The following is a 23,959-nucleotide window of genomic DNA, read 5'->3' as shown; positions in this document are numbered from 1 at the left end:
GGGTTCAATTTTGGTGCTTCCTTGCCTGCCTTTTCACACAAAACAGAGTGAGCATAGACTCCCACACACATTTGTGCTGGGATTCCACTACCATCCTTGAATGCATAAATCGGATATTTTTTATCTCAAATTGGCTCTCAAAGCGGAGTGAAGGCTCCGGCCGGACCGAAACAGCGAACTATAATTGAAAACGCGTTTATTTGACATTTTTCTAGCCCGGCCGTGCCTGAGGGCGCGGGGGACGGGCCGGGCTGCGGGCCCCATCTGACTGACAGCAGATCCAGCCAATCACAGTCCGCGCTTTCCACCGTGACTCCACCTCCCGCTGCTCAAACCACCCAATCAGCGTGCGGAATTTTAACGGCCCGTCCCGTGCCAACGTCGGCGGTCAAACGCGCCAATGGGCACAGGGCGGGTTCGTTACCAATGAGATCAAAGAGTTAGCAGAGTAGCGACACACTATTGGCAAACGCGCCTGTCGATCATCGCCGCCGGGATCGGCGGTTGGCTGGAGTGGAGCAGGGGGCGGATTCCGGGGGCGGGGACACTATATTAGGGGCGGACAAAGGCGGCGGCGAGGCCCTTTAGCCCGCCGCCATTTTGCGTAGCGGGCGCTGAGCAGCAGCATCCACCGCGGCCGGAGCGCGCTCACTGCTCTCCTTCTCCTCCCTCCGCTCCATCATGTCGCGGGATCGCTTCCGTAGCCGTGGCGGCGGAGGCGGCGGCTTTCACCGGCGCGGCGGTGGCGGCGGCCGCGGCGGCCCCAACCACGATTTCCGCTCGCCGCCGCCCGGCATGGGCATGGGGCAGAACCGCGGCCCTATGGCGGGCGGCCCGCAGGGCCCGGGCGGCCCGCCGGGCGGCGGCCCGAAGCCCGAACCGCCGAAGCCGCCCACGTCCACCTCTGCTCCGCCTTCTTCGTCTTCTTCAGCCGCCGCCACCACGGCAGGACCCACTGGGAGCCAGGCGGGAGCGCCTCCATCCTCCGCGCTGCCCGCGGGGCAGCAGCCGCAGCAGCAACAGCCTCCGGTGTCGGCGCCCTCCTCGTCTCCGTCCGGCCCGCAGCCGCAGTCCAAGCCCAGCCCCAGCCCCACGCCGGCCGGCGGCCCTAAGAAAGGACAAGGACAGTCTCCCGGCGGCGGCCCCAAGGGGCCGGGCGGCCCGCAGCAGGGGCCGCACAAGGGCGGCCCGGGGCACCGCGGCGGGCCGGGCGGGGAGCCGCGGGGCCGCGGGCAGCAGCACCAGGGCCAGCAGAGCCTCGGGGCGCAGCAGGGCGCAGGGGAGAGGAGCGAGAAGCTCTCGGACGAGGTGAGTCGCTGGCCCCCCCACACGCGCCTCCCTCAGGCACAAGATGGCGGCGGCTCCGCGCGCCCGCGCCGCCATCTTGAGGGGAGGAGCGGGCTGAGGGCTCCGGCGGGGACCGGGCGGGCCCGGGGCTGTGCTTTGTGTCCCGGGGCTGTGCTTTGTGTCCCGGCGCCGTGGTTTGTGTCCCCGAGGGTGCCCGGGCGGTCCGGGAGCTCTGGTTTGTGTCCCCTCGCGGTTCTCCCGGGCGGCTTCGGCGCTGTGCTTTGTGCTCCCTGGGGTGCCCATGTTGTCCCGGGTGGTTCGTGGTTTGAGTCCCCTCGCGGTTCTCCCGGGCGGTCCCAGGGCTGTGGTTTGTGTCCCCTCGCGGTCCCCGGACTGTGATTTGTATCCTCTCGCGGTTCTCCGGTGTCCCCGGCGCTCCCCGCAGCTCGGCGGTGCAGCACGTAGTGATGGCTCGAACGCTCTGCTTCTTTGTAGGGGTTTAAAGCGAACCTCTCTCTCCTGAGGCGGCCTGGGGAGAAGACTTACACACAGCGCTGCAGGTTGTTTGTTGGGAATTTGCCCGCTGATATCACAGACGAAGACTTTAAAAGACTGTTCGCCAAATATGGGGAGCCAGGAGAGGTTTTTATCAACAAGGGCAAAGGCTTTGGATTCATTAAATTGGTAGGCGTTCATGCTGTGTGTCCGTCCGTTTAATTCTCGCGAGGTAGCGGTGTAGAACTTGGTCCTCTAAAACCGGGTTTTAAACTTCCCCCAGGAGTCCAGGGCTCTGGCAGAAATCGCGAAGGCGGAGTTGGACGATACCCCGATGCGGGGCCGGCAGCTCCGCGTTCGCTTTGCCACACACGCGGCTGCCCTGTCGGTGCGGAACCTCTCGCCCTACGTGTCCAACGAGTTGCTGGAGGAAGCTTTTTCCCAGTTCGGGCCGGTGGAAAGAGCGGTTGTGATTGTAGATGATCGAGGTCGATCAACGGGAAAAGGCATTGTTGAGTTTGCATCAAAGCCAGCTGCCAGGAAAGCCTTTGAACGGTGTACTGAGGGGGTGTTTTTGTTGACAACGTAAGTACTTCCCCTGGATTTTCGTTTTGAGTAGAGATTGTAGGCTTCTAGTTTCTCTGAGTGGAAGTTCTTACAGAGAAGTAAAATGAGTATTTTTCTGTTCAGCACTCCCAGGCCAGTTATTGTGGAACCATTGGAACAATTGGATGATGAAGATGGTCTTCCAGAAAAGCTTGCTCAGAAGAATCCAATGTATCAAAAGTAGGCACTGTCTTTTGTTATAAGCAGGATATAGGTGATGTTTTATGGAGTATTGTCCCAGGCTCTGAGGGGGATGGAGCCATTTTTCTGAAACAGGCTTTGAATTTTGAGATGTATTGCCAGTTCTTTTTTTTGTTCATATTTTTGTATAAAGTAACACACTGATTCGTTTAGTGTGCTCGTTACACAAGCAGTTTTCCACATTGTGTCACAAAGAAATAGAAGCCCAGTAACAGATGGTTTTGGTGCGTGGAAAAACGCTTGAAAACCAGACTTGAACTGTTTCATCCTATTGTTGAGAGCTGTCGTCTCCCTTAAGGCGTGTCTTGTGTTGATGATCCCATGGGGAACTTGGAAATTGATTTTCATGCTTTAAAATGAGAAATGAAGTGAAATTTTAACTCATTCCATGGTTAACAGAAACTTGTTGCCTGTAGATTTGTCTTATGTGCTGACCATTGGCATAAAGGAATGTTCAAGAGTCTAGAGGAGTCTTTTCCAAAGTAGCAGTTTTAGGTTAGAATCTGTGTATTAAACCTGTTTGTTGTAGGATTGTTGCATTTTCCCAAATCACAGAAGGGAGAGCAGGGAGGGAGATCCAGTCAGTCTTGTTTGGCAGAGAAAGTTCTCAAAATTCTCGCTTTGATCAAAAACTGTAAGTGGTTTAGAGGCAGCTTTGAAAACAGTGTGGATTAATACAGTGTTCCTAAAATGTTGAAGTACTTTTATATTGCTGATGTATGGGAAACCTTGAACTGTCATGGTTTTGTGTCATTAATTACTGAACGTTAGACTGCAATTTCTTCACATGACAAAATTAACTGTTGGCCCTCAGGGATTTTGAGAACTATTTCAGTGAAAGTGAAGGCTGTTATTTGCCTTTGACACACTCTGCTTTGGCACTGGAAAAATCCACTTCTCTGTGTGCTGCTGCTCTGAGTGGCTGTGCCTGCTCGGGCAAAGGCCTGTCTTGTTTGAGCATTTTGCACCTGGAGTTGCCAGCAGTGGAGAGTCTAAAGACAGTTAAGAAAGAGATAAACAAGCAGTAGCACTCTAAAGATTTGCCTGGGTGTGATAGTGCAGGAGTCTCCATGTTTGCTGTGATAATTATTTGTGTGAAATGCTGCTGTTTCAGCGTGTAAAATGCTGCACTCCCATCACAGCGAGTTCTCTGTCCCACAGTTGTCAGGTATTTTCAGGGCTCCCTCGATGTTTCCTGATAATTCACTTGCTCTACTCGTGATCTTGTACTGACCTTGAGTTTCCAGGTTTGCCTGCTCTGAGCATTTTCCTTTCTGCAGGGAAAGAGAGACTCCTCCCCGCTTTGCTCAGCCTGGCAGTTTTGAATTTGAATATTCCCAGAGATGGAAATCTTTAGATGAAATGGAGAAGCAGCAGAGAGAGCAAGTGGCAAAAAACATGAAAGATGCCAAGGACAAACTTGAAAGTGAGATGGAAGATGCTTATCATGAGCACCAGGCAAACCTCTTGCGTCAAGGTAATTGGTTCTGAATTCTGTATTTTTGCTTTAAATAACGGGCTTAAATGCATGTCTGTTTCATGGGTTAGTGAGTAAATTTATGCTTCCTACTGTGAACTTGAGAATTTCAGAGTTAAAAAAAGAGCAACTGGTAGGGTTTTTTATTTCAGTGGGCTATTGTTAAGAACAGTGACACTGGAAGGTACCTGTCTACCACAGTGCAGCTGAGGTGGATCTAGTTCAAATCTGATTAGAATCTGGCATGCCTTTGTGAAAAAGCTGCTCACAGGCTTCGTTCCCGCAGACCTCATGAGGCGCCAGGAGGAACTGAGGCGAATGGAGGAACTCCATAATCAGGAAATGCAGAAACGCAAGGAAATTCAGCTGAGGTTGGTTTGGCTTTCCTTGGGATTTCGGTTGCGTTTATGGGTTGGGTTTTTTTATCATTACTTACCTGTGAAAGTTTCTGTTTCTCAAGAGCACCCTTGTTGCTTCAGTTTGTGTGTGCGAAATAGAACTGCAGTGTAAGTTTCTCCTCAGATATCCGAGCGTTCTAGAGCGTGGTTTTTTGCTTCAGTGTAATCATTCAGTGCCTTTTAAATTGCTGATACAAATGATGGTGGTGAATGTTAGGGGTGTTGTTCACTGCTGTGGTTTAACAGTCTGCTTTGGGGTGAGCAGGCAGGAGGAGGAGCGCCGCCGGCGGGAAGAGGAGATGATGATCCGTCAGCGGGAGATGGAAGAGCAGATGAGAAGACAGAGGGAAGAGAATTATAGTAGAATGGGTTACATGGATCCAGTAAGTGAAATCATGGCGGTTTTTGGATGTGTTACCATGCTGAGGAATTCTGCTGATGTATTTTCAAGGTTGCTGCGTTTTGCTTCCTTTGGGTTTGCTCCTGCACTGTGTTTATGTAGGGGCAGTGGCAGTAATTGGCTGTACATGTGCTTTATCTCCTGAAAAGTCTGGATTTTGGTGCTTTATTAGCCATGCTAAAAGTTGTTTCTTCTATGCAGAGGGAGCGAGACATGAGAATGGGTGGTGCTGCCACAATGAACATGGGAGGTAAAGAATCTTTTAAGTAATTACTTCATGTGGTTAACCTAGGAATTGTCAATAGGAATATGATTATATATTTCTCTTTCTTAGATCCTTATGCTTCAGCAGCCCAGAAATTCCCACCTCTGGGAGGTGGTGGCGGCATAGGTTATGAAGCTAATCCAGGAGTTGGCCAAGCAGCCATGAGTGGTTCTATGATGGGAAGTGACATGGTAACGTATCCTCTGGTGGCTTTAGCTTAGCACAAGGGAACTGTTGTGGTTGGGAATGAGTTCTCTCCAGTGTTCGGATGGATGTGGAAATGTCACTGTGAACTGCTGACTCTGGTCAGGTGTTTAACACAGACTGTGGCAGTGTGTAGCACTAGAGTAGTTGTTAACCTTTATGGTAGCTTACACACTTGAGAGTTGTTTGGAAGTGAATTCAAATGTGCTGTTAAGCATATTTGCAATTAACTCTGACTTCATTGGACTCTGGAAATTCTGCGTCACTGTTAGGCTTGGAAGGATTTTTTTTGTAAAATGTAGAGAATCTGACAAATTTCATTAACGTACATAATACAGTAGCTCTTCAGTAATTTGATGTTCTGTACTGATGGACAAGAGAGATTTTTGTTCTCCTTCCCAACGTGTAACACTGTTTCTTTTGGCCCTTCCAAGCCTAGGTAGGCTGGATGCATGTTGGTCTGGGTATGCTGTTGAGTCCAGAATCTGCTCTCAGGTCTCTTTCAGCAGCAGATTATCTTAAGTAATCAGTGGTAAACAGCATATCCCTTAGTCTGTGCTGATGTTGCTGTAGAAGAGCAGAAATGCTGGTTTTCAGCTTAGGCATGTTCCAGCCATCCTGGACTGTAGCCATTTGTGGTTCCTGTGTCCCAAAGGAATGAGAGCCCGGTGTGTTTTCCCATGTTGGGCATGACACAAAGATAGAGTCTGTTAAAGCTACCTCATATCTCCTGTTCCGAGGTATGTTTCCAAACTGTACTATTTTTAGCACACTACATGTGTGACTGGGCTTGGAGGCTGCTCGGTGTTCCCACCCTGAAGCACCATGGATGTAGATTAAAGAAATGCTTAACGGGCAGGATGGGAATCTGTTGGCTTAGGTGGCAATACCAGTGTGCTCTCACCCTCCTGAAAGGGTGACACTTGGAGCACAAGCTGAACTAAATAATTTTTGGGTGGGTTTAGGCCTCGGGCTTAACATGCTGAGCTACCACAGTAGCTTGTCAGATATCTTCCGTTTTACATTTTTGGGGAATCATCTCTTTGGAATGGTAACTTCTCAGAGCATCATTGATTCAGTAGACAGTACTGTTGACCTTAAGGTATCTCCATAATCTGATACTTAAACAGTTCCTAAGCTTCCTGTGAGCAGTTAGGCAGCGTGTGGTGGATGCTGTGTACATTTTTCTCCTCAAAACCATGGTACAGGTGCATGTTGAACTTGTGTAATACCTGAAACGTGATCTGGTCAAAAGGGGTGACAGTGAGGTGCCTTAACTGCCTGGAGTTTCTTAGGCTGGGGATCTCTGCCACACAGTGCTGTCACAGTTCCTGTGCTGATACCTTTAAACAGAATTGGAGATGAGCTGAAGCTGCCACGAATTAGGCAGAAGTAACCTAAATAACGTTTGTGAAATTCCTTTCTTGGAAGGATTGACACTGACTTTCAGAAGTCAGGAACTCGAAGTGTTGATTGTCAGTTGCAGATACTTTTTGTAACAAACCACCTACCATTGTTCTGTGACTCAGTAGTGGGAAACCTGTTTGAAATGAAAGTTTAAAGCTCTCTTTGACCTCATAATGTGTAAGTTCTGTAGGTTGAATGCTGATCACACCTACTAATACAGTAACTGAACAAAGTACATGCAACTAGAGGTACTAGTAAAAATACCTGAAGTGTCTGCTTTATTGCAGAGTAACTGAGCTGTTCCACCTTGGTGTGAAACCTTTCAGTGCTGTGAAGTTGTGAATTTCCCAAGAGCTTGTGGTGAAGGTGGGGTGGGAGGGGAGGTACTGCCTGGATGCACACCCCTCTCTGTGCATAGCTCTAACTGGACACACTGAGCGCTTGGAACACGTTTTGCATCTGAGGCAGCAGCAGCTCTGGAGTATGTGGGGTTTGAACAAGTGCCAGTCTCTGCTCGAGCAGTTGTGATGGTTTAGGTAAAGCACTGGTCAGTAGCTCTTTTCACTTTTTTTTTTTTCCCTTCTTGCAATGCAGTAGTGCTCACAATGAGTTCTGGTACTGCCTAAGGCCTCTGCAGTTTAGTCAGCAGACCGTAGTCTTAACCCCATCTTGAAAAGCTCATGGTCTCTAGACAGCACATGCCAGTCCTGGTGAGTAGGCACTCTGTTACATTTGATGAATGTCAGCTCCTGCTTCAGCCAGCCGGAGCTGCGTTCTCTGATTAGGCTTCTCTGGAAATGACAGTGATGTAATCTGAGCTTTTACTGCACTAAAGGTGAGAAGTTTGCAAGCTATTTGCATTAACTTGGTTGAAAAAATTTTGCTAGAGCTCATTTGGAAAAGTTGTTAATTCACATCTGCACTAATGCTTACATTTCTAGCACTGCAGGGAGGATCTGTTCTTTATAACAGATGTATGAGAATGCATCAAGTGGGAACATACCTCAAGGCATGTATTACAATAAACTAATTTTTAAATTACCCTTTTTTCCTTTCTATGTTCCCGGTACCTGTGGATCGACTCAATGGTGATTGTATCGACGAACCTTGACTACGGAACCTTCTAAAAATATATACTTAACACACATGGACATCAACTACCTATAATGAACTGTTAATTCTGTTCCAATAGCGTCCTGAACGCTTTGGGCAGGGAGGTGCGGGGCCCGTGGGTGGCCAGGGTCCTAGAGGAATGGGGCCTGGAACACCAGCAGGATATGGTAGAGGGAGAGAAGAATATGAAGCCCCAAACAAAAAGCCCCGATTTTAGATGTGACCTGTAGTTTCATTCCAGTTTGTTTTCTGTCTGTCTTGTTTAGACACCAACTTCTTAATTCTTGCATTTTAGTAAGAAAGCTACGTTTTTATGGATGTTAGAAACTTACTGACCTAATATTTGTAAGTGGTCTGTTTGGGCGAGTACAATTTAATTATGTAATGCAGTGTTTCAAAATCAAATTTAGCTGGTTTTTTGATGTATAACGTCCCTAACTTGATGGCAGTGTACCTTGTGCCACTGAATTCCCAAAGTGTACCAACCTTTTTTTTACTGTGCTTCAAATAAATAGAAAACTAAATGTAGTAACTCTTCTTGCCAGTCGTGGTTAAACAACTGAGGCTGAATCCCACACCTGCCGCAGTAACCCGAGAGCCTTGAGTCGAGGTTGGACTAGACCAGGGTGTGGAACTGCAGCCAAGAGGGAGGTCTCTTCCCACGATGCCTCTCTAGCTAAAGATTGGGTTAAATTGTAGCTGAACTTTGCAGTAGATGCAGATTTTTTTTGAGCAGTCATTGTGCTGCAATAAGGAAGCAAATGGAAACCTTGCAAGTGCTGTAAGATACAATATTTAAAGCTCCGCTGCAAGCAGCATAGTAACAAATTCCATATTTTAGCTACGGCTGACGGGTGGTGGGATGGTAGCACTTGCCACCCTGGTAGTCAAACTGCTTGGAATCTTTTAAAAACTTAAAGCAGAAGACTAGCAATGGTTATTTTAAAATAAATTCATAGAATGCCTTGCATTGGCTGACTTCCTAACTAAAGGATTGTTAATGTGATATTTATATGCTCTTAAGCTGTCTTGAGATCACAGGATCTGGCCTTTGCTCAGTGTTGTAAACCTGCCTGAAATTGCTTGGCAAAAAGACCAGAAGTGTTACTCGAGTGATTAAGGTTAACTTGCTTATGTCCTCATGCTAACAGTGGACTAATTTGCCTAGTACAGAATACAATCATTTGTGTTATGGGGACTGCAGGAACTATTCCTAAATCATGTAGCTGGTGGGCAAATCCTGAAATCCTGTATGTAAAACACAGCAATCAGCTTGCTTGCATGATGGTTATCGCTCTTTTATTATTGATGTTTGGAGATAATGCTTCAAAAGTAGTATCTGAATCTGGAGTTCAAGAGTTAATACTACACAGTGCAAATAAACTCCCTTTAAGGTTCTCTTTGTAGAAGATCTGATGAATTCGTTAGCTCGCTGTTCATTGTATTAAGCCCCAGAAGAATTTCAGAGCATTCTGGACTCATTGGTAAGGTAGTTGCTTTGCTTATTATTACACTGTACCAGGTGAGCTGGGAACGTGACTTCCCAGTGTCAAATACCTGAGTGTTAATGCAGGATACATCAACCTGCTTGGCACAAAGTCGGTAAACTTAGCTTGGCTGTCCCTTCACACGATCCCCAGCCACCAGTGTTCTGTGAGTAGCTTTAATCTTCCCAATATCTTTCCGTTCCTTGTGCTAAGCATTGGCTAATTCTAAATTCTATGCTAAATTTTCTCTGTGGTTAAAACTTTAGTGTCAGATTGCAGTATTTTAGAGTGAAGATGACTGATCCCTCTTGAAGTACTGTTACCCCTTAAATGACAAAATAGCAAGTTGGGAAATACTGATACAGGTAACACTGACTGGGAACACGAAGCTCACTAAAGACTGACTCTGCTTGTTTGGTGAACGCTTCTTAGTTACCCAGAAAAGTTTGGGGGTTGATAACATGCTACAACGATGAATTGCTCTTCAGGAAATTCCAAATTGGCAGTTCCTAAACTGCAGACCAATTGCTTGGGAGTCCTTGTATTGGATAGTTCACAGACGAGCAGTACAGATGCAATTTGAGCTGTTGAAGCAGTTTTAAACAATGTGTTTGCTGGAGGGTGTTCGTGGGACACCCACAAAAGCTGAAGGTGTCTGAGGTGGGGAATTCTGAACGTGAACATTACATTAATTTTTTCAGTTTATTTTTCAGATTACATGTCATTCTTTATTAAAAGAGATGCTGGTGCATATCCTAAAGTATGTTCTTTTGTAGTTCTGTAACTTGGAAGAGTGAAGGATGCTGCTGTCCTTGTACCTTACAGAGCTTGTCTTTGGGTACCCCTGTTTTGTACGTAAGCTACTGTTGTTAGGTATTAAAATAGCTGAGTTGCAAAACCATGATTAGTAAATATGTTGAAAGATTTGGCAGTTTTCAAAACATCTGAAAGTTTGGTTAAATCTGGCTTTGTCGTAGCTGCATAAGCAGAATTTCTAAAACAAGTTCTGCTTTGAGTTGCATGTACTAAACAGGCGTATGATGAATTAGCCAACTTCCATTTCAAGACCTTTTAAAAGGTGGTGTCTTTAAAGCTGGCAAACATGTCAACTTTCAAATCTGGTAAAGTTACTAAATGTGGGAGGCGAGAAAGTGACGTTCCTTTGATCTGTTCCTATGAGGTTTTGGACTTTTTTTCATAAACTCAGATTTATATAATTGAATCTTTAAAACCATTCAGAAAAGTGGTTTGCTGGACAGACCTGTTTTTGGATGGTCTGGATCGCATAACACATTTTTGTACTGGACTTGGAGGACATTGGCTGTTGCAATTTAGTTTGTTTTATCAAAATTGAGCCCATTTTGACATTCAGAGCTCTAAAAACTGCAGCAAGTAGAATCTGGTATCATTATACATATGTCTTTGCACTTTCTCAGCAATGATTACAGAATAATCTTAACCTTCTGGTGTAGACACATTACACAAATCATTTATACAGCTGATGAGAAACTGAAACTGCTTTTGAGATTTTGTGGTATTTTTGTGGTAGACAAATTCTTGGCTTCTCCTTGGCAACCATTTACTGTGGCAGCAAGTTCTTGCTGGAGTTTTGAGACTGCAATTTACACTTAAAAACTAGTGGCCTGCTACATAACTGCACTTAGCCAGCATTTCTGCAGTTCATAACTGTGAGGAACGTAGTACCACAAATGGCAATGGACATTAGGACCCGGATGTAGTATTCCTGCTTGCTCCGAGATTCTCATTGCCGACTGCGTCCAGGTAGGTAACAAGCAATATCTATAACTTGGTGACTTTCTATGTAATCTTATACTGTGGGTATTCTGACATCACACTTCTGACTGTGGAATTACAGTGCAGCACTCCATACCTGTATGTTGAGCTTGCATCAAAGCTGTGTGGTTTTCGGTTTGAAGCTTTGTCTCGTTCAGAGACAACAAGCAACTTGCTGTGGTTCTTAGCTGAGGCTTTCCAGACCCGATTCCTCTGTGCATACGACTCGGCTTGGGTGGATTTTCCTTAGTTCCGATGTAACGAAGATATTCTTAGATGAGCACTGTGGGGAAGAGGGAATGTGATCTTGGACTCACTTGACTAGTCGACTAGGTGCTCTCAGTGCCTGGAAAAGAAACTTTCTGTAAACTTTCTGTAGTGACCAAGTGGCCCATCTGCAGCTCATCCCTGTGTAGAGTCTTGGCTCGGTAGGAATGCGTTAATAACTGCTGCTCTTGCCTCGTGTGCACTGTGTGAGTCACCTCAAACCTCCTGGTACAGGCAGCTCTGACACTGATCTGGAATATTTTTGAGGACATAAATGAGTGCTTGAATTAATATCCCATGAATAGTTTCATAAAGCTTATATTGGACTTTGCAGTTGCCTTTATTTTAGCCTTTGATTGACAAGCCTGATACATTCCTCTGCCTTAATTGACAGCGATGAGATTCTGTTACTTCTGCCTGCTAGAGTCATCCCAGCAGTGTAATGCTCAGTTTCATTTTTCATCAGTCTTGGGGATGTAATTCTAAACTCTTCATTACTAGAACTACTGACTGCAGTGTTCCAGGATTAACATGCTTACCTAGCCAGACATCCAGACATGCTGATCTCCAGCTCTTTTGCATTATTCTTGAACCTGAATTTCAAGGTCCCTTGTTCCTGCATGTAGTCTGGCTCTTGTCTGATACTCAGTTTATTTCACAGGTGTTGTAATGTGTTTTCCCACTTGTTCTGCAAAGTTTTGCTTTGCATACTTGTTTCTGGTATTATTGTCACTTTTGGACCCTTCTGTGTTACCTTCCAGGCAGGACTCTTGCTGGTGAACAGGGATCTGCTGGACAGCTTTGCCCTCCGCTGTCGCCACCTTTCCATGTTCCACTGGACACTTCAAGTAGCAGCTGCACCTTGAGATCATGACAACAGGTCTTTGGTTACACCCCAGTGAGTGTAGCCAACATCAGCTGGTCACACAGTGACACCTTGTCACAGAGTCACTTTTCCTTTCTGTGATGGCTTACCTTTACCTGTGCCTGGCATCCATTCCACGATGGCTCACCCTTACCTGGAACTGGGATCCAGTAGCAAACCTGCTGGCAGCCAGCGTGCTGTCCTGTAGCAAAACTGAACTAGTGATCTTAAACCAGTGCTCAGATCTGATTTTTAATTTTTCTAGTTTTCCAGTTCTGGATACTTGACTTTCAGGAATGTCGTGGAGGGGTTACTGGCACATCTGCCTCGTTCTATGTACTTGAGCTAAGCACGTTTTTGACACTCCTGGAGTGAGCAATTTGTGACTGAACCGTGGGCTCAGACCAGCTCTGGCTGCAGTAATGAAACTTGGTGTGGTAGCGAACTTAAAATAGTCATGTCTGCTCTAAGTCAGTCTGTAACAAGTGGGTACAAGGAATGCCATTCAAGTGCTTGCATTGTGTTTCATCTTGGTTTTATCTGTGTGTGAAAAACACTTTTTCTCAAAAGCTTACCTGAAGCTCAGAAGTGTGGTGTCAGAATACATTGTACTGCTAGGCCCTCCGAGCAGACCTGGTGCTGGCAGGAGAGCACAGCACAGCGTGGATGGGGCTTTACTGTGACATTAAGCATACAAAGTGTTGATTTGCTTGCAGTTCTCCCCATAGCTAAACACTGAGGCCTGTGAGTAGTTTAGGACTCGAGCAGTAATGGGGTTGCATGTCTCTGTTAATCATTGCCAGCTGCAGTGACATGATCAGGAAGGCCAGTGTTCTGTTCCATTATGTTCAGTGAGGCTGAGCATGTTGGGAAGGATGCATCCAAGTATACTGCTCTGGGGAATCACTTGGCTTCTTCCACTGCTAGCAAGTTTGGAATCAGCTAATTAGCTTCAGATTTTTTTCTCTCTCCATACCAGCTAGTGGGGCTGTTAAATAGCTGCTGCCTGGCAAAGGAAAAAACGGGAGGATTGGCCTTCTCCCAGCTGTGTCATTGCTGCTAGGTAATGATTGACACGTTAGGACTTGGCTGTGCAATCCCGCAGTGGTCTGTGAATACCCCATCTCTATACATGTTGCTTCTGAACACCAGTACTGAAGAGCTAACTGGGGAGGGCTGGGAGGAGCGTGGCCAGTAGGGAATCTGCAGTGTTTAAAGGATGCACAAAGATATAGTATCCCTTATGCATGGGGTTTGTTGCTATGGCAGAGGAAACAATATGTGCATAACTCTCCTGCTCCTGAGGGCCATGAGAAAACCCAGGTGGTGGGTTGGACACTAATCCTGAACTTGTCCCTGCCTGGTCAGATCACGCTGTGCCCGAGGTGTGATCTGCTTCCCAGCTGGAGCTGTACAGAGCCTTGGACCACATCCCCAGCTCTCACCACTGCAGGCTGCCCTCAGCTGTAGTAAAGGGGGGTCTCGAGAGGGGAAGAACCTTGCTGAGGACAAAAGCAGTGACAGTGCCAATCTTAGTGTTTGCCTTTGGCTTCTGAAGCACTTGTAGGACTGTTGAACCCACGGGCTCCTACAGTCCAGGGCCACTGCACTCCCTCATGAAGGGGAATAGAGGGCGTTGCTGCAGGACACAAATAGGGTCAAATAGTTGAAGTAGCTGACAAAATTAATGCCTGCACATAAGGGATAATATACCTCTGGCTGCAATCAAACCTCACTGTGCTCAGAGGGGGGCGTATGGTTTGTGCTCAGACAAGGTGCAGTTCTTCAGGCAACTACCTGCATATTCCTTCAGCTCTTGATGAGTGTTAAGGCCAGCCTATTTCTGCCCCTTATTCTTCCACTTAATGGTTTGGAATAATTGATAAATTACCCCTCATAACTAATCAGTCCATGTATCTTAAACCCTTATTTTTAAGTTAGTTTTGAAATGGTCCAGATTTGCTGTGTATGACTCTAATAACTTCAGTTGTTATCCTTTAGGTGAAGATGAAAGCTGAGTGACACCGGAGTGCTCATCCATGGGAAGTAAGTATCACTTTTGTGCTGCGTGGATAAAATAATAAAGGTTTCTGGACACTTGATGTTCAGTCACTGAGTACCTTGGAACTGGGGAATATTGAGAAGTTGGAAAGAGTGAATAACTTAAATGTGTAGGGTAGAACTCAGTGCCTGCTGTCATGCCGTGGGCTTGAGCACCCTGACTCCATCTGGGCTTCATATCTTGACAGCAGTGGTTAAAAATACCTTTCTAGACGTGGGTTTGTACAAAAGATTTCCAAGTCACGGTGGGTATAATAACTTGGCAATGTTTTCCAGTCGAGGAGCCGAGCATGAGCACATCCAGCACGGTGCCCAGTGGTGTGTGGAGGGACCAAAGGAACAGGTGGACAAGTAAGTAGTTGGTGTCCTTACACTGCTGTGAGAGTTCAGTAGCCCATCACCCTGTGGTGGGTTATGTAGTTCTTGCCTGAAAATCGTGATTAATCTCAATTTTATATAAAGTTTTGGAATCTTGCTTTTGTAGTGCCAGAATGTCACTGTTGTCTGAGGCCTTTCAGCCCTGCAGCAGCAAATACACTGTCCTCTTAACTGCTGCAGGTGCCCAAACAAGAAATGACATTCCTGCACTCAGGCTACAGAGAATGGGGTGGGTGATGGTCAGCAAGGAAAAAGGAGAACAGAACAGCTGCTTCTCAGATGTTCACCCAACTAAACCTTGTTTAAAAGGCTACTTGGCTGAAATATTTTAACACTGAACTTTAAAAATAACCTGGAGCATAAATCAGCGTGTATAGGAGCACAAGCAAATAGCAATTGAGGGAAATAAACCAACTTGCAGAGCTGGGATTTATGACATTTTCCCTCTAATTTGCCACTAAACTACAAGGGGGAACTTCAGATGTTTAAAATCCTGTGTGAGGAGCAACATGCTGAGTACCTTCACTGAGAAGTCTCAGGTGAGTAACAGCTTAGGTGCACAACTGAGCCTGTAAGAGCTGAAGCCAGTGGGATTCACTGGGTGCACTCCTGTAGAATCCTTTGTGGTCTGTCACTGCTGCTCTTGGCCCTGGGATAGGAAAACACACAAAGCTGTTCCAGATCTTAGAAATACATGAGTTCTGTTCATTTAATCTCAGATCTGATGTGAGAAAGTCCTAGATAATATTTGGCAGGCACGTGGCCTGTTGTGATCATGTTTGCATGTCATGACATGTAATTTCTGCTGGTGTTTTCAGTCTTTCTAATAATGTGCTTTGTACTTGCAGAAGGAGAAGTCCGATTGCAGTGAAGAGGAGCCAGGAAGATACAAATTTTTAAAATAAAAAATTCATTATTTTTATAAATGGCTTCTGTTTTATTCCGGTGTGTTCAGTGAGTAAGCAGTCTGTCCATTGTGGTACAACTGGGTCTGAGAAACATGAATTTCTGGATGCTTCACCCATTGCTTACCCCCATTTGGAGTCTTGTCTAGTTTTATATGGTGGAATTCCAAATGTTAACCTGTGCCTGGTTGGGTTTTAGTACCTTTCTTGGTGATGACTGTAGTAATTAAGCCTGAGATGCCAAAGTTAAGTGCTCGGTTTAGCTCGTGCAGCACAAATTGCCCTGGTTCGTGTTGCTTCACTTGATGCTTTGACAGCTGTACTGTGCACATACGTGGTTCATGCTGTCACTCATTAAATACCATCTTTTGTTTAATTATATTTAATTAAATACACCAGTGGTAGCTCTGCTCAGTGGAGCTGGGTCTCCTGCAGTGGCATGAGGAGTCAGGAACATTTGGCTGGGACCTGCTTTGCCAGATTAGAGCAAAATAAATTGAATTTCATGTGGCAAAGTGGTGTGAAACACCTGAGGTGTCTGGGTGCCTGGGGGTGCTTGTGGTGGGGGTTTGGGGTTGCAGTAGGAGCTGCTGTTGTTCCCTCTCAGGCAAACAGGTGCTGGGCAAGGGCAATCTGAGGTGTTCCACTCTCATTTTGTGACTTTGCTATTGTCTGGGTCCTGAAAAGGCCTTGGTGAGATTTGTGGCTCCTCAGTAGCTGTGCTGCAGGGGCTGGGCTTTTGGTGTCTTTGTTTCCACAGCTACTGCAGCTTGTGCAGCCTTTTTTTCCTTCAGATTCTGTTATTTTCCAGTCCCTTGTCCTCATTTCCACTGTTGCAGCACTGGCTGCTTCCTGTGTGAAACAGTTCCAGCATTCCATGTGCTAACTTCACCTCAACTCCCTTTATGAGCAAACCACAGTCTGTCCTGGAGGGACAGGGGATGGCTTTTCCCTGGTGCTGATGGTGGCTGTTACCGCCCCTTGGGTTATTGTCCTTTAGCTGGTGAAGCCAATCACCTGCTTCTACCAAATTAAGTCTCTCCTGTAATTAATAAAAAGAGGCTGAGAGCAGGTACGCTTGAACAGTATCCTGGGAGCATTGACTGATGCCCTGGTGCCCCAGCCCTGTGGGTCTGCTGAGCTGCTGCAATCCCTTGTTGATTTTTTTTTTTCTTCCTTTTCTCCCGAGGAGCTTTCCAAGCCACCACGGGCTGGAGCCTGCCCTGGCCTGTCGCTGTCTGTCATTCCACACGTGCCAGCTGGAGCGGGGAGAGCTCCAAACCATGGCACGCAGCTCCTTGGCCGCGGCTCCCCCGGCAGAGCTGGGGAATCATGTGCTGCCAGGAGTAAAAATAGCGTCAGTGCCCCTGCTCGCTGTGGAACCGGGCCTGTGGCAGCCCCTGCACGCCGCTGGCTGAGCGGGGTCGCTGCAGGTCCAGCCGGGCCGTGCTCCCTGTCCCCCTCCGCTGCTTCCCGGGGCCTGGAAAACGCTTCCTGCTCTCACGACTTGCTGGCATTAAAAAAATATTTCCACTTGACTTCCACCCACGTCAGTGCCCGCGGCTCCCCCGGGCCCCTCGCCAGGGCCGGGCTGCCTTTCCCGGGAGCTCGGTGCTGGCGCAGGCGGTGACGCAGGGCCGGGGAGACACCCGGTGGGGTTTTTTCCCCTCTTTCCCATTTTTTTGTCCATGTTCTGGGTGGGAGGGTGGTGCTGCTGGCGGGGGGCGAAGCTGCAGGTCTGAGCACCCCCTTCCCGTGCGGGGCCGGGACCGGTCCATTCCCAGGGCCGATCCCTCCCCGGGGCCGGTCCATCCCCGGGGCCGGTCCATCCCCCAAGGCCGGTCCATCCCCGGGGCCGGTCCATCCCCGGGGCCGGTCCATCCCCCAAGGCCGATCCATCCCCGGGGCCGATCCATCCCCGGGGCCGATCCATCCCCCGGGCCGGTCCATCCCCGGGGCCGATCCATCCCCGGGGCCGATCCATCCCCGGGGCCGATCCATCCCCCGGGGCCGATCCATCCCCGGGGCCGGTCCATCCCCGGGGCCGGGCCGCTCCGCCCCGCTCCGCCCCCGGGCCCGCCCGTCCCGCCATGGCGGCGGCCTTCACCGCCCTCCGCGTCCTGCTCGGGCTCTTCTTCCTCCTGACCGGCGTCCTGAAGCTCTCGGACCGGCTCTCGGCCGACCTGCACCGGCACATGGTGAGCGAGGGGGCGAGGAGGGCGCAGGGCCGGCCCCGGGGGGAATGAGTGGGTTGACGTGGAGGGTTTGAGCCCCTGGGGGTGCAGAGCAGGAGGAGAATGAGCAGGTTGGGGTGCTGGAGTTCAGGGTGGAGCACTTTAAGGTGCAGGACTGAGCCCCTTGAAGCGTAGGACTGATCCTACGGTGCAGGGTTGAGTCACTCGGGGTGCAGGGCTGACTCGTTTAGGGTGCAGGGTTGATGCCCTTGGGGTGCAGGGCAGATGCCCTCGGGTGTAGGGTTGATACCCTTGGGGTGCAGGGCAGAGCAGAGCAAAGCAAAGCCCCTGGAGGGGCTGGACCCCCCATCCCCAGGCTCAGGGCTGCCCCGCTCCCCTCCCACCCTTCCCAGGCGTCGGAGTTCGTGCGCTTTGCCAAGGTGTTTCCGCTGAAGGAGCTGGGGTTCGTGCCGGAGCCGGGCGGGTACCTGGCGGCCGTGGGCTGGGTGGAGGTGACGGCCGGGCTGCTGCTGGCATTTGGGCCCCAACTGCTGCAGGAGATCAGCAACTTCGTCCTCAGTGTCGTCATGATCGGTGAGAGCCAGCGGGCATTCGCCACCCTGCACGGGGTCTCGGGGGATCCTCGGCCAGGGACCCCCATTCCCACGCTCTGCTCCTCACCCAGGTGCCATCTACACGCTGCTGGCGCTGCGGGAGCCGCTGGCCATGTGTGCCCCAGCCACCCTCTGCCTCGGCCTCCTCCTGCTGCTCAACATCCGTGGGTACCCAGTGGCCCCCCGGCCCAAGTTCGAGTGACCGGAGGCGGGAAGGACAGACGGCTCTGACTGGCGGGAAGCGATGCCTGTGTGGTATTTTCAGGGACGGCATCGCATCCTGCACGGTAACTTGCTGCTGAGGCCCAGTGTGCCCTCTCCTGCCTCTGCCAGGGACCCTGGTGCTGGTTGTCCCCACGCTGTGGGCTGGTGCTGTGGGCTGGTGGCCGTGGCACCACTGTGACACTGCCGTGGCACCGCCACCGCTCCGGCAGCTCCGTTGCTAAACTTGCACAAGGTGTCCGGCTCTTCCCGGCGTTTGGCCACGCCGAGCAGGGGCTGGCTCTGCTCTCCTGGGGGCTTTAGTATTTTGGAATAAACTCTCTTGTTTTTCATGTTTTGCCTTCCTGTTTACTTCTGCCTCCCCCCAGGCTGAGCTGTGGTGACTGATGGGACCTCCCAGGGCTGGAGGCCCTGGTCTCCCAGGAGCAGGCCTGTGGATGTGTGGGAGCTGCTGGCAGCTGGTGTGGAGACAGACAGTGGGAGAGCCCGTGTGGGGGTGGGATCCCCCAGCCACCCAGAGCCACCCAGCAATGTGCCAGGCCACGTGCTGCACATCCAGGGTGTGACAGCAGCACCACAACCCCCAGACAGTGTGCCTGGGCAGTCACATGTGTTTGGGGATCTTGCTCCTACAAGCTGACTCTCTGCCATCCCAGATGGGCATGAACCCCCAAGATCACATCTGAACCCAAAGGAACACCCACAGACTGCAGGGCCAAGCAAAGCAGCGAATTGGGTGCTCACAGAGCTTGGGGAGCCTGGGGTGCTGCTCCCCCTAAATCCAGCTTTGAAGCCAACAAAAGCACCAAGAGCTGGGAGGAAGCAGATTCCTGCTTTGATCCCTTCGGGGCATCCCCTTCTCCCCCAGCTGCCGGGTGCAGAAACTTGACCCTCTGCTGCTTTCATCCAGGCGTGGGTGGGAGCAGGGCCCTGGGAAATGGTATTAGATGTGGCTGGGGGCACACAGGGGGTCAGCAGTCCTGGCCACCCCCACATGCCCCCAGCCCCGGCAGCCGGCGCGGGGGGTCTTAGCGTGGCTCCAGCAGGGAATCCCCCATTACATACACACACAGGTGCTCTCCCACTCCAGCTGCTGTCCCACGGGGGGGCTTGGAATGGTGGGGGGAGGTCAGGCAGCCCCTGCCTCCCCCAGCGCTTAAAGACTTCCCCAGCCTGGCTGGGTCAGACAGTGAGGAGCAGCCGGAGGGGACACAGCCTGTGCAGCCCGACCTGGTGGGGTGAGTAACCATCGTGGGGTGGGTGACATGGAACACCCCAGTGCTAAGGGTGGGGGAAGGAGAAGGAAAGAGGACAATTGAGGGATCCAGGGACCATTGGGGGGTCCAACTGAAGCCCTGATTCCCCCCCCAGGCTCGGCAGTTCATGCCGTGCCTCCGCCCGGTGCTGGTGCTGGTGCTGCGTGTGCCGAATCCGGCCCTGCCATGCTGGAAAACACCGCCTGGTGACTCAGTGCTGTCGGCGAGGTGTGGGCAGGCAGTGATGGGAGGTGAAATAGCTGCAGCCCTGGATACAGCCACTGCGGCACAACGTGGTTTCCCACGGCTGGAACCCGGGGCAAACCTCCCCGTGCAGGGCTGGGGGGCACGGGGGGCTGCGGGCCCCATGCTCCTACCTCCTGTCCATGCCTGGGTCTCTCCACTCTGGTGCACCCTGAGCCAGTGGGTGACTTCCTGGGGGATTTGGGGCACTGGGAGAGGGCTGGGGTGGGTGGCCCTACAGGCACATGCTGTGTGGGAGGTGTTAAGCCCCGCAGCTGCCGGCTGGAGCCAGCACAGCACCCCCGGGTGCCTCTGGCCGCAGCTCTGTCCCTCGGCCCTGGTGCAGCTGCTCCTGCCGCTCCCTGGGGAGCCCTGGCTGGGCAGCTGGTGGTGACCTCTGGGCTTCCTCGTGGCACTGGGGGGTGTAGCTGGGTTTTCTTCATCTCCTATGAGGTCTGAGCCCATCCAGCTCACAGTGGCATCCCCCTGGGGGCTCTGCCTCTGGCACCCAGCAGTACTGCAGGTGCCAGCCAGAGAGGTGTCCTGTGCAGGTCAACACCCCTTCCCTGTTCCCCAGAGCTGTGCCACTGACTGTGCCCTGTCTTTGCAGGAGCCCGAGATGAACAGCTCGGCGCCGGGGCCGCTGCCGACGGGACACGCCGGCGAGTGCCTGCCCAATGACCCAGTGCAGTTCGTGCTGGTGCCCGTTGTCTACTGCCTGGTGCTGTGCGTGGGGCTGCCAGGCAACCTGGTGGCCTTGCTGGTCTTCCTGCAGAGCGGCAAGGTGAGGAAGGCCATCCGCATCTACCTCATCAACCTCACGCTGGCCGACATCCTCTTCAACCTCACGCTGCCCCTCTGGATCCACTACTACCTGTCCGGGGGGGACTGGCTGCTGTCGGAGGCCGCCTGTCGCCTGGCGGGGGCCGCCTATTACCTGGCGACCTACAGCGCCGTCACCTTCATGGCTCTCATCAGCTTCAACCGGTTCTGCGCGGTGCGGGCGGCGCGGCGGGCGCTGCTGCTCACGGGGCCCCGCGGTGCCGCGCTGGCCTGCGCCCTGGCCTGGCTGCTGGGGCTGGGCTGCGCCGTGCCCACCCTGGCTGCCCGCCAGACCTTCCCTGCCCGCGCCGGGGCCACCGCCTGCTTCGAGCAGCACGGGCGGCACCGCGCCTACGCCTACGCCATGGTGGGCTTCTTCGCCGCCGCCTTCCTGGTGGTGCTGGGCACCTACACCTCCATCGCCCGGGCGCTCTCGGCACCCGCCGCCGCCGCCTCGCCGGGCTCCCACCGGCAGCAGGCGCGTGCCATGGTGCTGGGGATGCTGCTGGTCTTCGTGGTCTGCGTGGCCCCCTACCACCTGACGCTGGCCCCCTGGGTGGGCAGCCGGCCCCCCGCGCCGCCCTGCGGGCCTCCCGACACCCTGGACGTGCTGCACGCGCTGAGCGTGGCCCTGCTCAGCCTCAACAGCTGCCTGGACCCCCTCGTCTACTGCTTCTCCATCCGGCGCTTCCGCGCCGACCTGGGCCGGACCCTGCGCAAGATCGGCCGGTGCCTCCCGCTGCCCCCGCCGGGCCCCCCCGGGCCTGTGCCTGGCACCCGCGGGTCCTCCTTCACCTCCTCGTAGTGGGGTGGGCAGTGGGGTCCTGCCCCTGGCTGTGCTGGTGCCACAGTCCCGGTGGGATGGGATCCCTGGAACCAGGCCAGGGATGGGGAGCAGCGTGGGGGGAGCTCTGACTTCACTGCACCCTCTTCCTCCTCCCACCCCGCTCTGTTCTCTGCACATCTCCACGTGCCCACAGTTTCTGCTCACGCACAGATCCTGCCCCTGCACCGCAGGCACTGGGAGGGCGGCACTGGCACTGCGAGGGGGGCTCGCCCAGCGAGGGGGGCTGTGCCGTGGCAGCACGTGGGGAGACAGGACCAGGTGGGATGCCCGGAGTTGCTGTCCTTTCCTGGGGATCTCCATCCCACAGGGACAAGCATGACCAAAGACCCCCGTGGCGTGAGCTGGGCTGCCTGGGGGCTTCCTGGGCAGGGCTGTTTGGGGTCCTGCAACCGGGCCCATCCTGCAGCGTTCCCAAGCCTCGCTCCCGTGTCCCTCCTGTTCTCTGCCAGGATTAAAAATGAATGAGCCAAAGGCTTCCCCAGTCTCTCTGCTGGCGGGTGCCTGTGCCGTGCACCGAGCAGCTCCTGCAGCCTGGGAGGGCTGGGTGCGGGGCAGCCCCCAGCCCCCCCTCCCGGACCCCATCCCAGCTCCGCTCCTGCGGCAGGACCCTGCACCAGGGAGGCTCTTGCACTGAGGGCTGCTGAGCCCCGCTCCCCTTGCCCCATCCCCTGCCCTGCCCGCGGGTGGGCGGCCCTGGTGGGCGCAGCGCAGCCCCAGCCCCGCGCCTGCCGCCCCCTCCGTGCGAGGCCCGGCGCTGCGGGGGCGGCCGAGCGGCTGCGGGGCCGTGGGCGGCTGCGGGGGCGGGAGATGGTGTTTTCCCAGCCCTGGCTGGTTCTGCTGCCAGCACAGCCCCTCTCCCGCTGCTGCACTGACGGGAGCGCGGGTGCTGGGCAGCCACGCGGGCTCTGGGCATGGAGGGGGGCCAGGGTGCATCATCTGCCCCCGAACTGGGGGTCTCACTCCCCCTGCACAGGGCTCCTCTCCAGCACGCTCCTACCCACTGGTGCATGGAAGGAAGAAAGTGTGAGGCACCAGGCAGGAGGAGATGAGCTGCACTGGGCACTGCTGGCATGGGACAGGCAGTGTGGCAGTGGGCAGTGGGACGGGTGGGTGACGCTGTGCCTTTGGGTGGTGGGTTATTAAGGGTCAATGAGAGGTGAAGGTGTGGGGCAAGGCCAGAGCCCCATGAGAATCCTGCATCATCATGACCCAGGCAGAGCACAGCCCAGTTAACCTGGGTGGGCTCACGGGGTGTCTGTGGTGCCCATGGAGCCCGGGCACTTCTCTCTGGCCCCATGGGCAGGGTGGATGGAGCAGGTCTCCATGTGCTGCAGTGCTGCTTCTCAGCAGAGCTGGGACACGTCCCAGGGTGCCTCTGCTCTGCACCCGGCCCCGGGCCAGATGCCTTCGACCACCCTGTTCTTCCCCTTTTGAAGTTCATATTAAATTTTAATCCTTTTACATAACTGCTGAGGGAGGGGGCAGAGCTCTGCTCCCCGTGTGCAGCAGGAGCAGCCATGTCAGCAGTGCAGGGTGCTGCAGGGCCTGGGGGGTCTGCGACTGGAGGGGCAGCAGGACTTTTGGGGAGCTCTTTGCATACCAGGAATGGGGGCTGCCCAAGCTCTGGTTCTGGCAGGGTGTCCTGTTCAGGGCCTGGGGACGTGGCCAGCCTGGCCAAGGACCACAGCGCTGGGACATGGACACGACTGCCTAAAAACCCGTGCAGGACACGTGCTTGGGCCTTGTCACCCCACATGCTGGGCAGGGGCTCCCACACAGGGTGCCAGGGGGTTCCAGGGCCAGCACGGCAGCAGGGCAGGGCATGTGCCACAGCGCTGCTCCTGCCACCACGCAGCAAGGCGTTACCCAGGTTATTGTTCCTGCACTGCCAGCCCACGCACGCCGTAATTATTATTATTATGATTATTATCAAATTACAGGGTGTGGTGCCAGGGGCTCAGCGGGCAGGCAGCCCCCGATCTGCTGGGGGAAGGCTGGGCCCCAGGGCTGCACTCTGCCCAGGGCTGGCCCAGCTCCCTGGGGCTGTGCTGGCACCCCGAGGTTGTCCTGCTACCCCAGGGCTATCTTGGCCCTCAGGGCTATCCTGGCACCCTGGGGCTGTCCTGACACCCTGAGGCTACCACAGCACCCCAGGGATATCCCGACACCCC

General features: G+C 52.6%; 3 protein-coding genes across 4 annotated transcripts; all 3 read left to right on the top strand.

The window, feature by feature from the left end:
* The first annotated feature begins 603 nt into the window (after window positions 1-603).
* SFPQ (splicing factor proline and glutamine rich) lies at window positions 604-15,631 on the top strand. 2 transcript variants are annotated; one of them, XM_050326302.1, is made up of 12 exons: window positions 604-1,308; window positions 1,783-1,971; window positions 2,066-2,367; window positions 2,473-2,568; window positions 3,870-4,066; window positions 4,353-4,437; window positions 4,730-4,847; window positions 5,066-5,114; window positions 5,199-5,320; window positions 14,268-14,312; window positions 14,604-14,678; window positions 15,554-15,631. In XM_050326302.1, the coding sequence occupies exons 1-10, from the start codon at window positions 682-684 to the stop codon at window positions 14,286-14,288; spliced, it is 1,806 nt and encodes a 601-aa protein (XP_050182259.1). In that variant the 5' UTR covers window positions 604-681; the 3' UTR covers window positions 14,289-14,312; window positions 14,604-14,678; window positions 15,554-15,631. The 2 variants fall into 2 exon arrangements, with proteins under 2 accessions (XP_050182259.1, XP_050182258.1); XM_050326301.1 differs by having other exon boundaries at window positions 7,933-14,312.
* Window positions 15,632-17,637: 2,006 nt separating this feature from the next.
* TMEM35B (transmembrane protein 35B) lies at window positions 17,638-19,826 on the top strand. The gene is made up of 3 exons (XM_050326319.1): window positions 17,638-17,808; window positions 18,198-18,378; window positions 18,470-19,826. The coding sequence occupies exons 1-3, from the start codon at window positions 17,701-17,703 to the stop codon at window positions 18,598-18,600; spliced, it is 420 nt and encodes a 139-aa protein (XP_050182276.1). The 5' UTR covers window positions 17,638-17,700; the 3' UTR covers window positions 18,601-19,826.
* A 768-nt stretch (window positions 19,827-20,594) lies between these two features.
* On the top strand, window positions 20,595-21,746 carry LOC126645719 (platelet-activating factor receptor-like). Its single transcript, XM_050326440.1, has one exon. The coding sequence runs from the start codon at window positions 20,739-20,741 to the stop codon at window positions 21,744-21,746; it is 1,008 nt and encodes a 335-aa protein (XP_050182397.1). The 5' UTR covers window positions 20,595-20,738.
* Window positions 21,747-23,959: the final 2,213 nt, after the last annotated feature.

The sequence above is a fragment of the Myiozetetes cayanensis genome, unplaced genomic scaffold (genome assembly GCF_022539395.1).
Source record: "Myiozetetes cayanensis isolate MyiCay16 unplaced genomic scaffold, myiCay2020 scf31, whole genome shotgun sequence".
Lineage (NCBI taxonomy): Eukaryota > Metazoa > Chordata > Aves > Passeriformes > Tyrannidae > Myiozetetes > Myiozetetes cayanensis.
The sequence above is the reverse complement of the archived record's forward strand: the minus strand, read 5'-3'. Positions and strand labels throughout refer to the sequence as shown.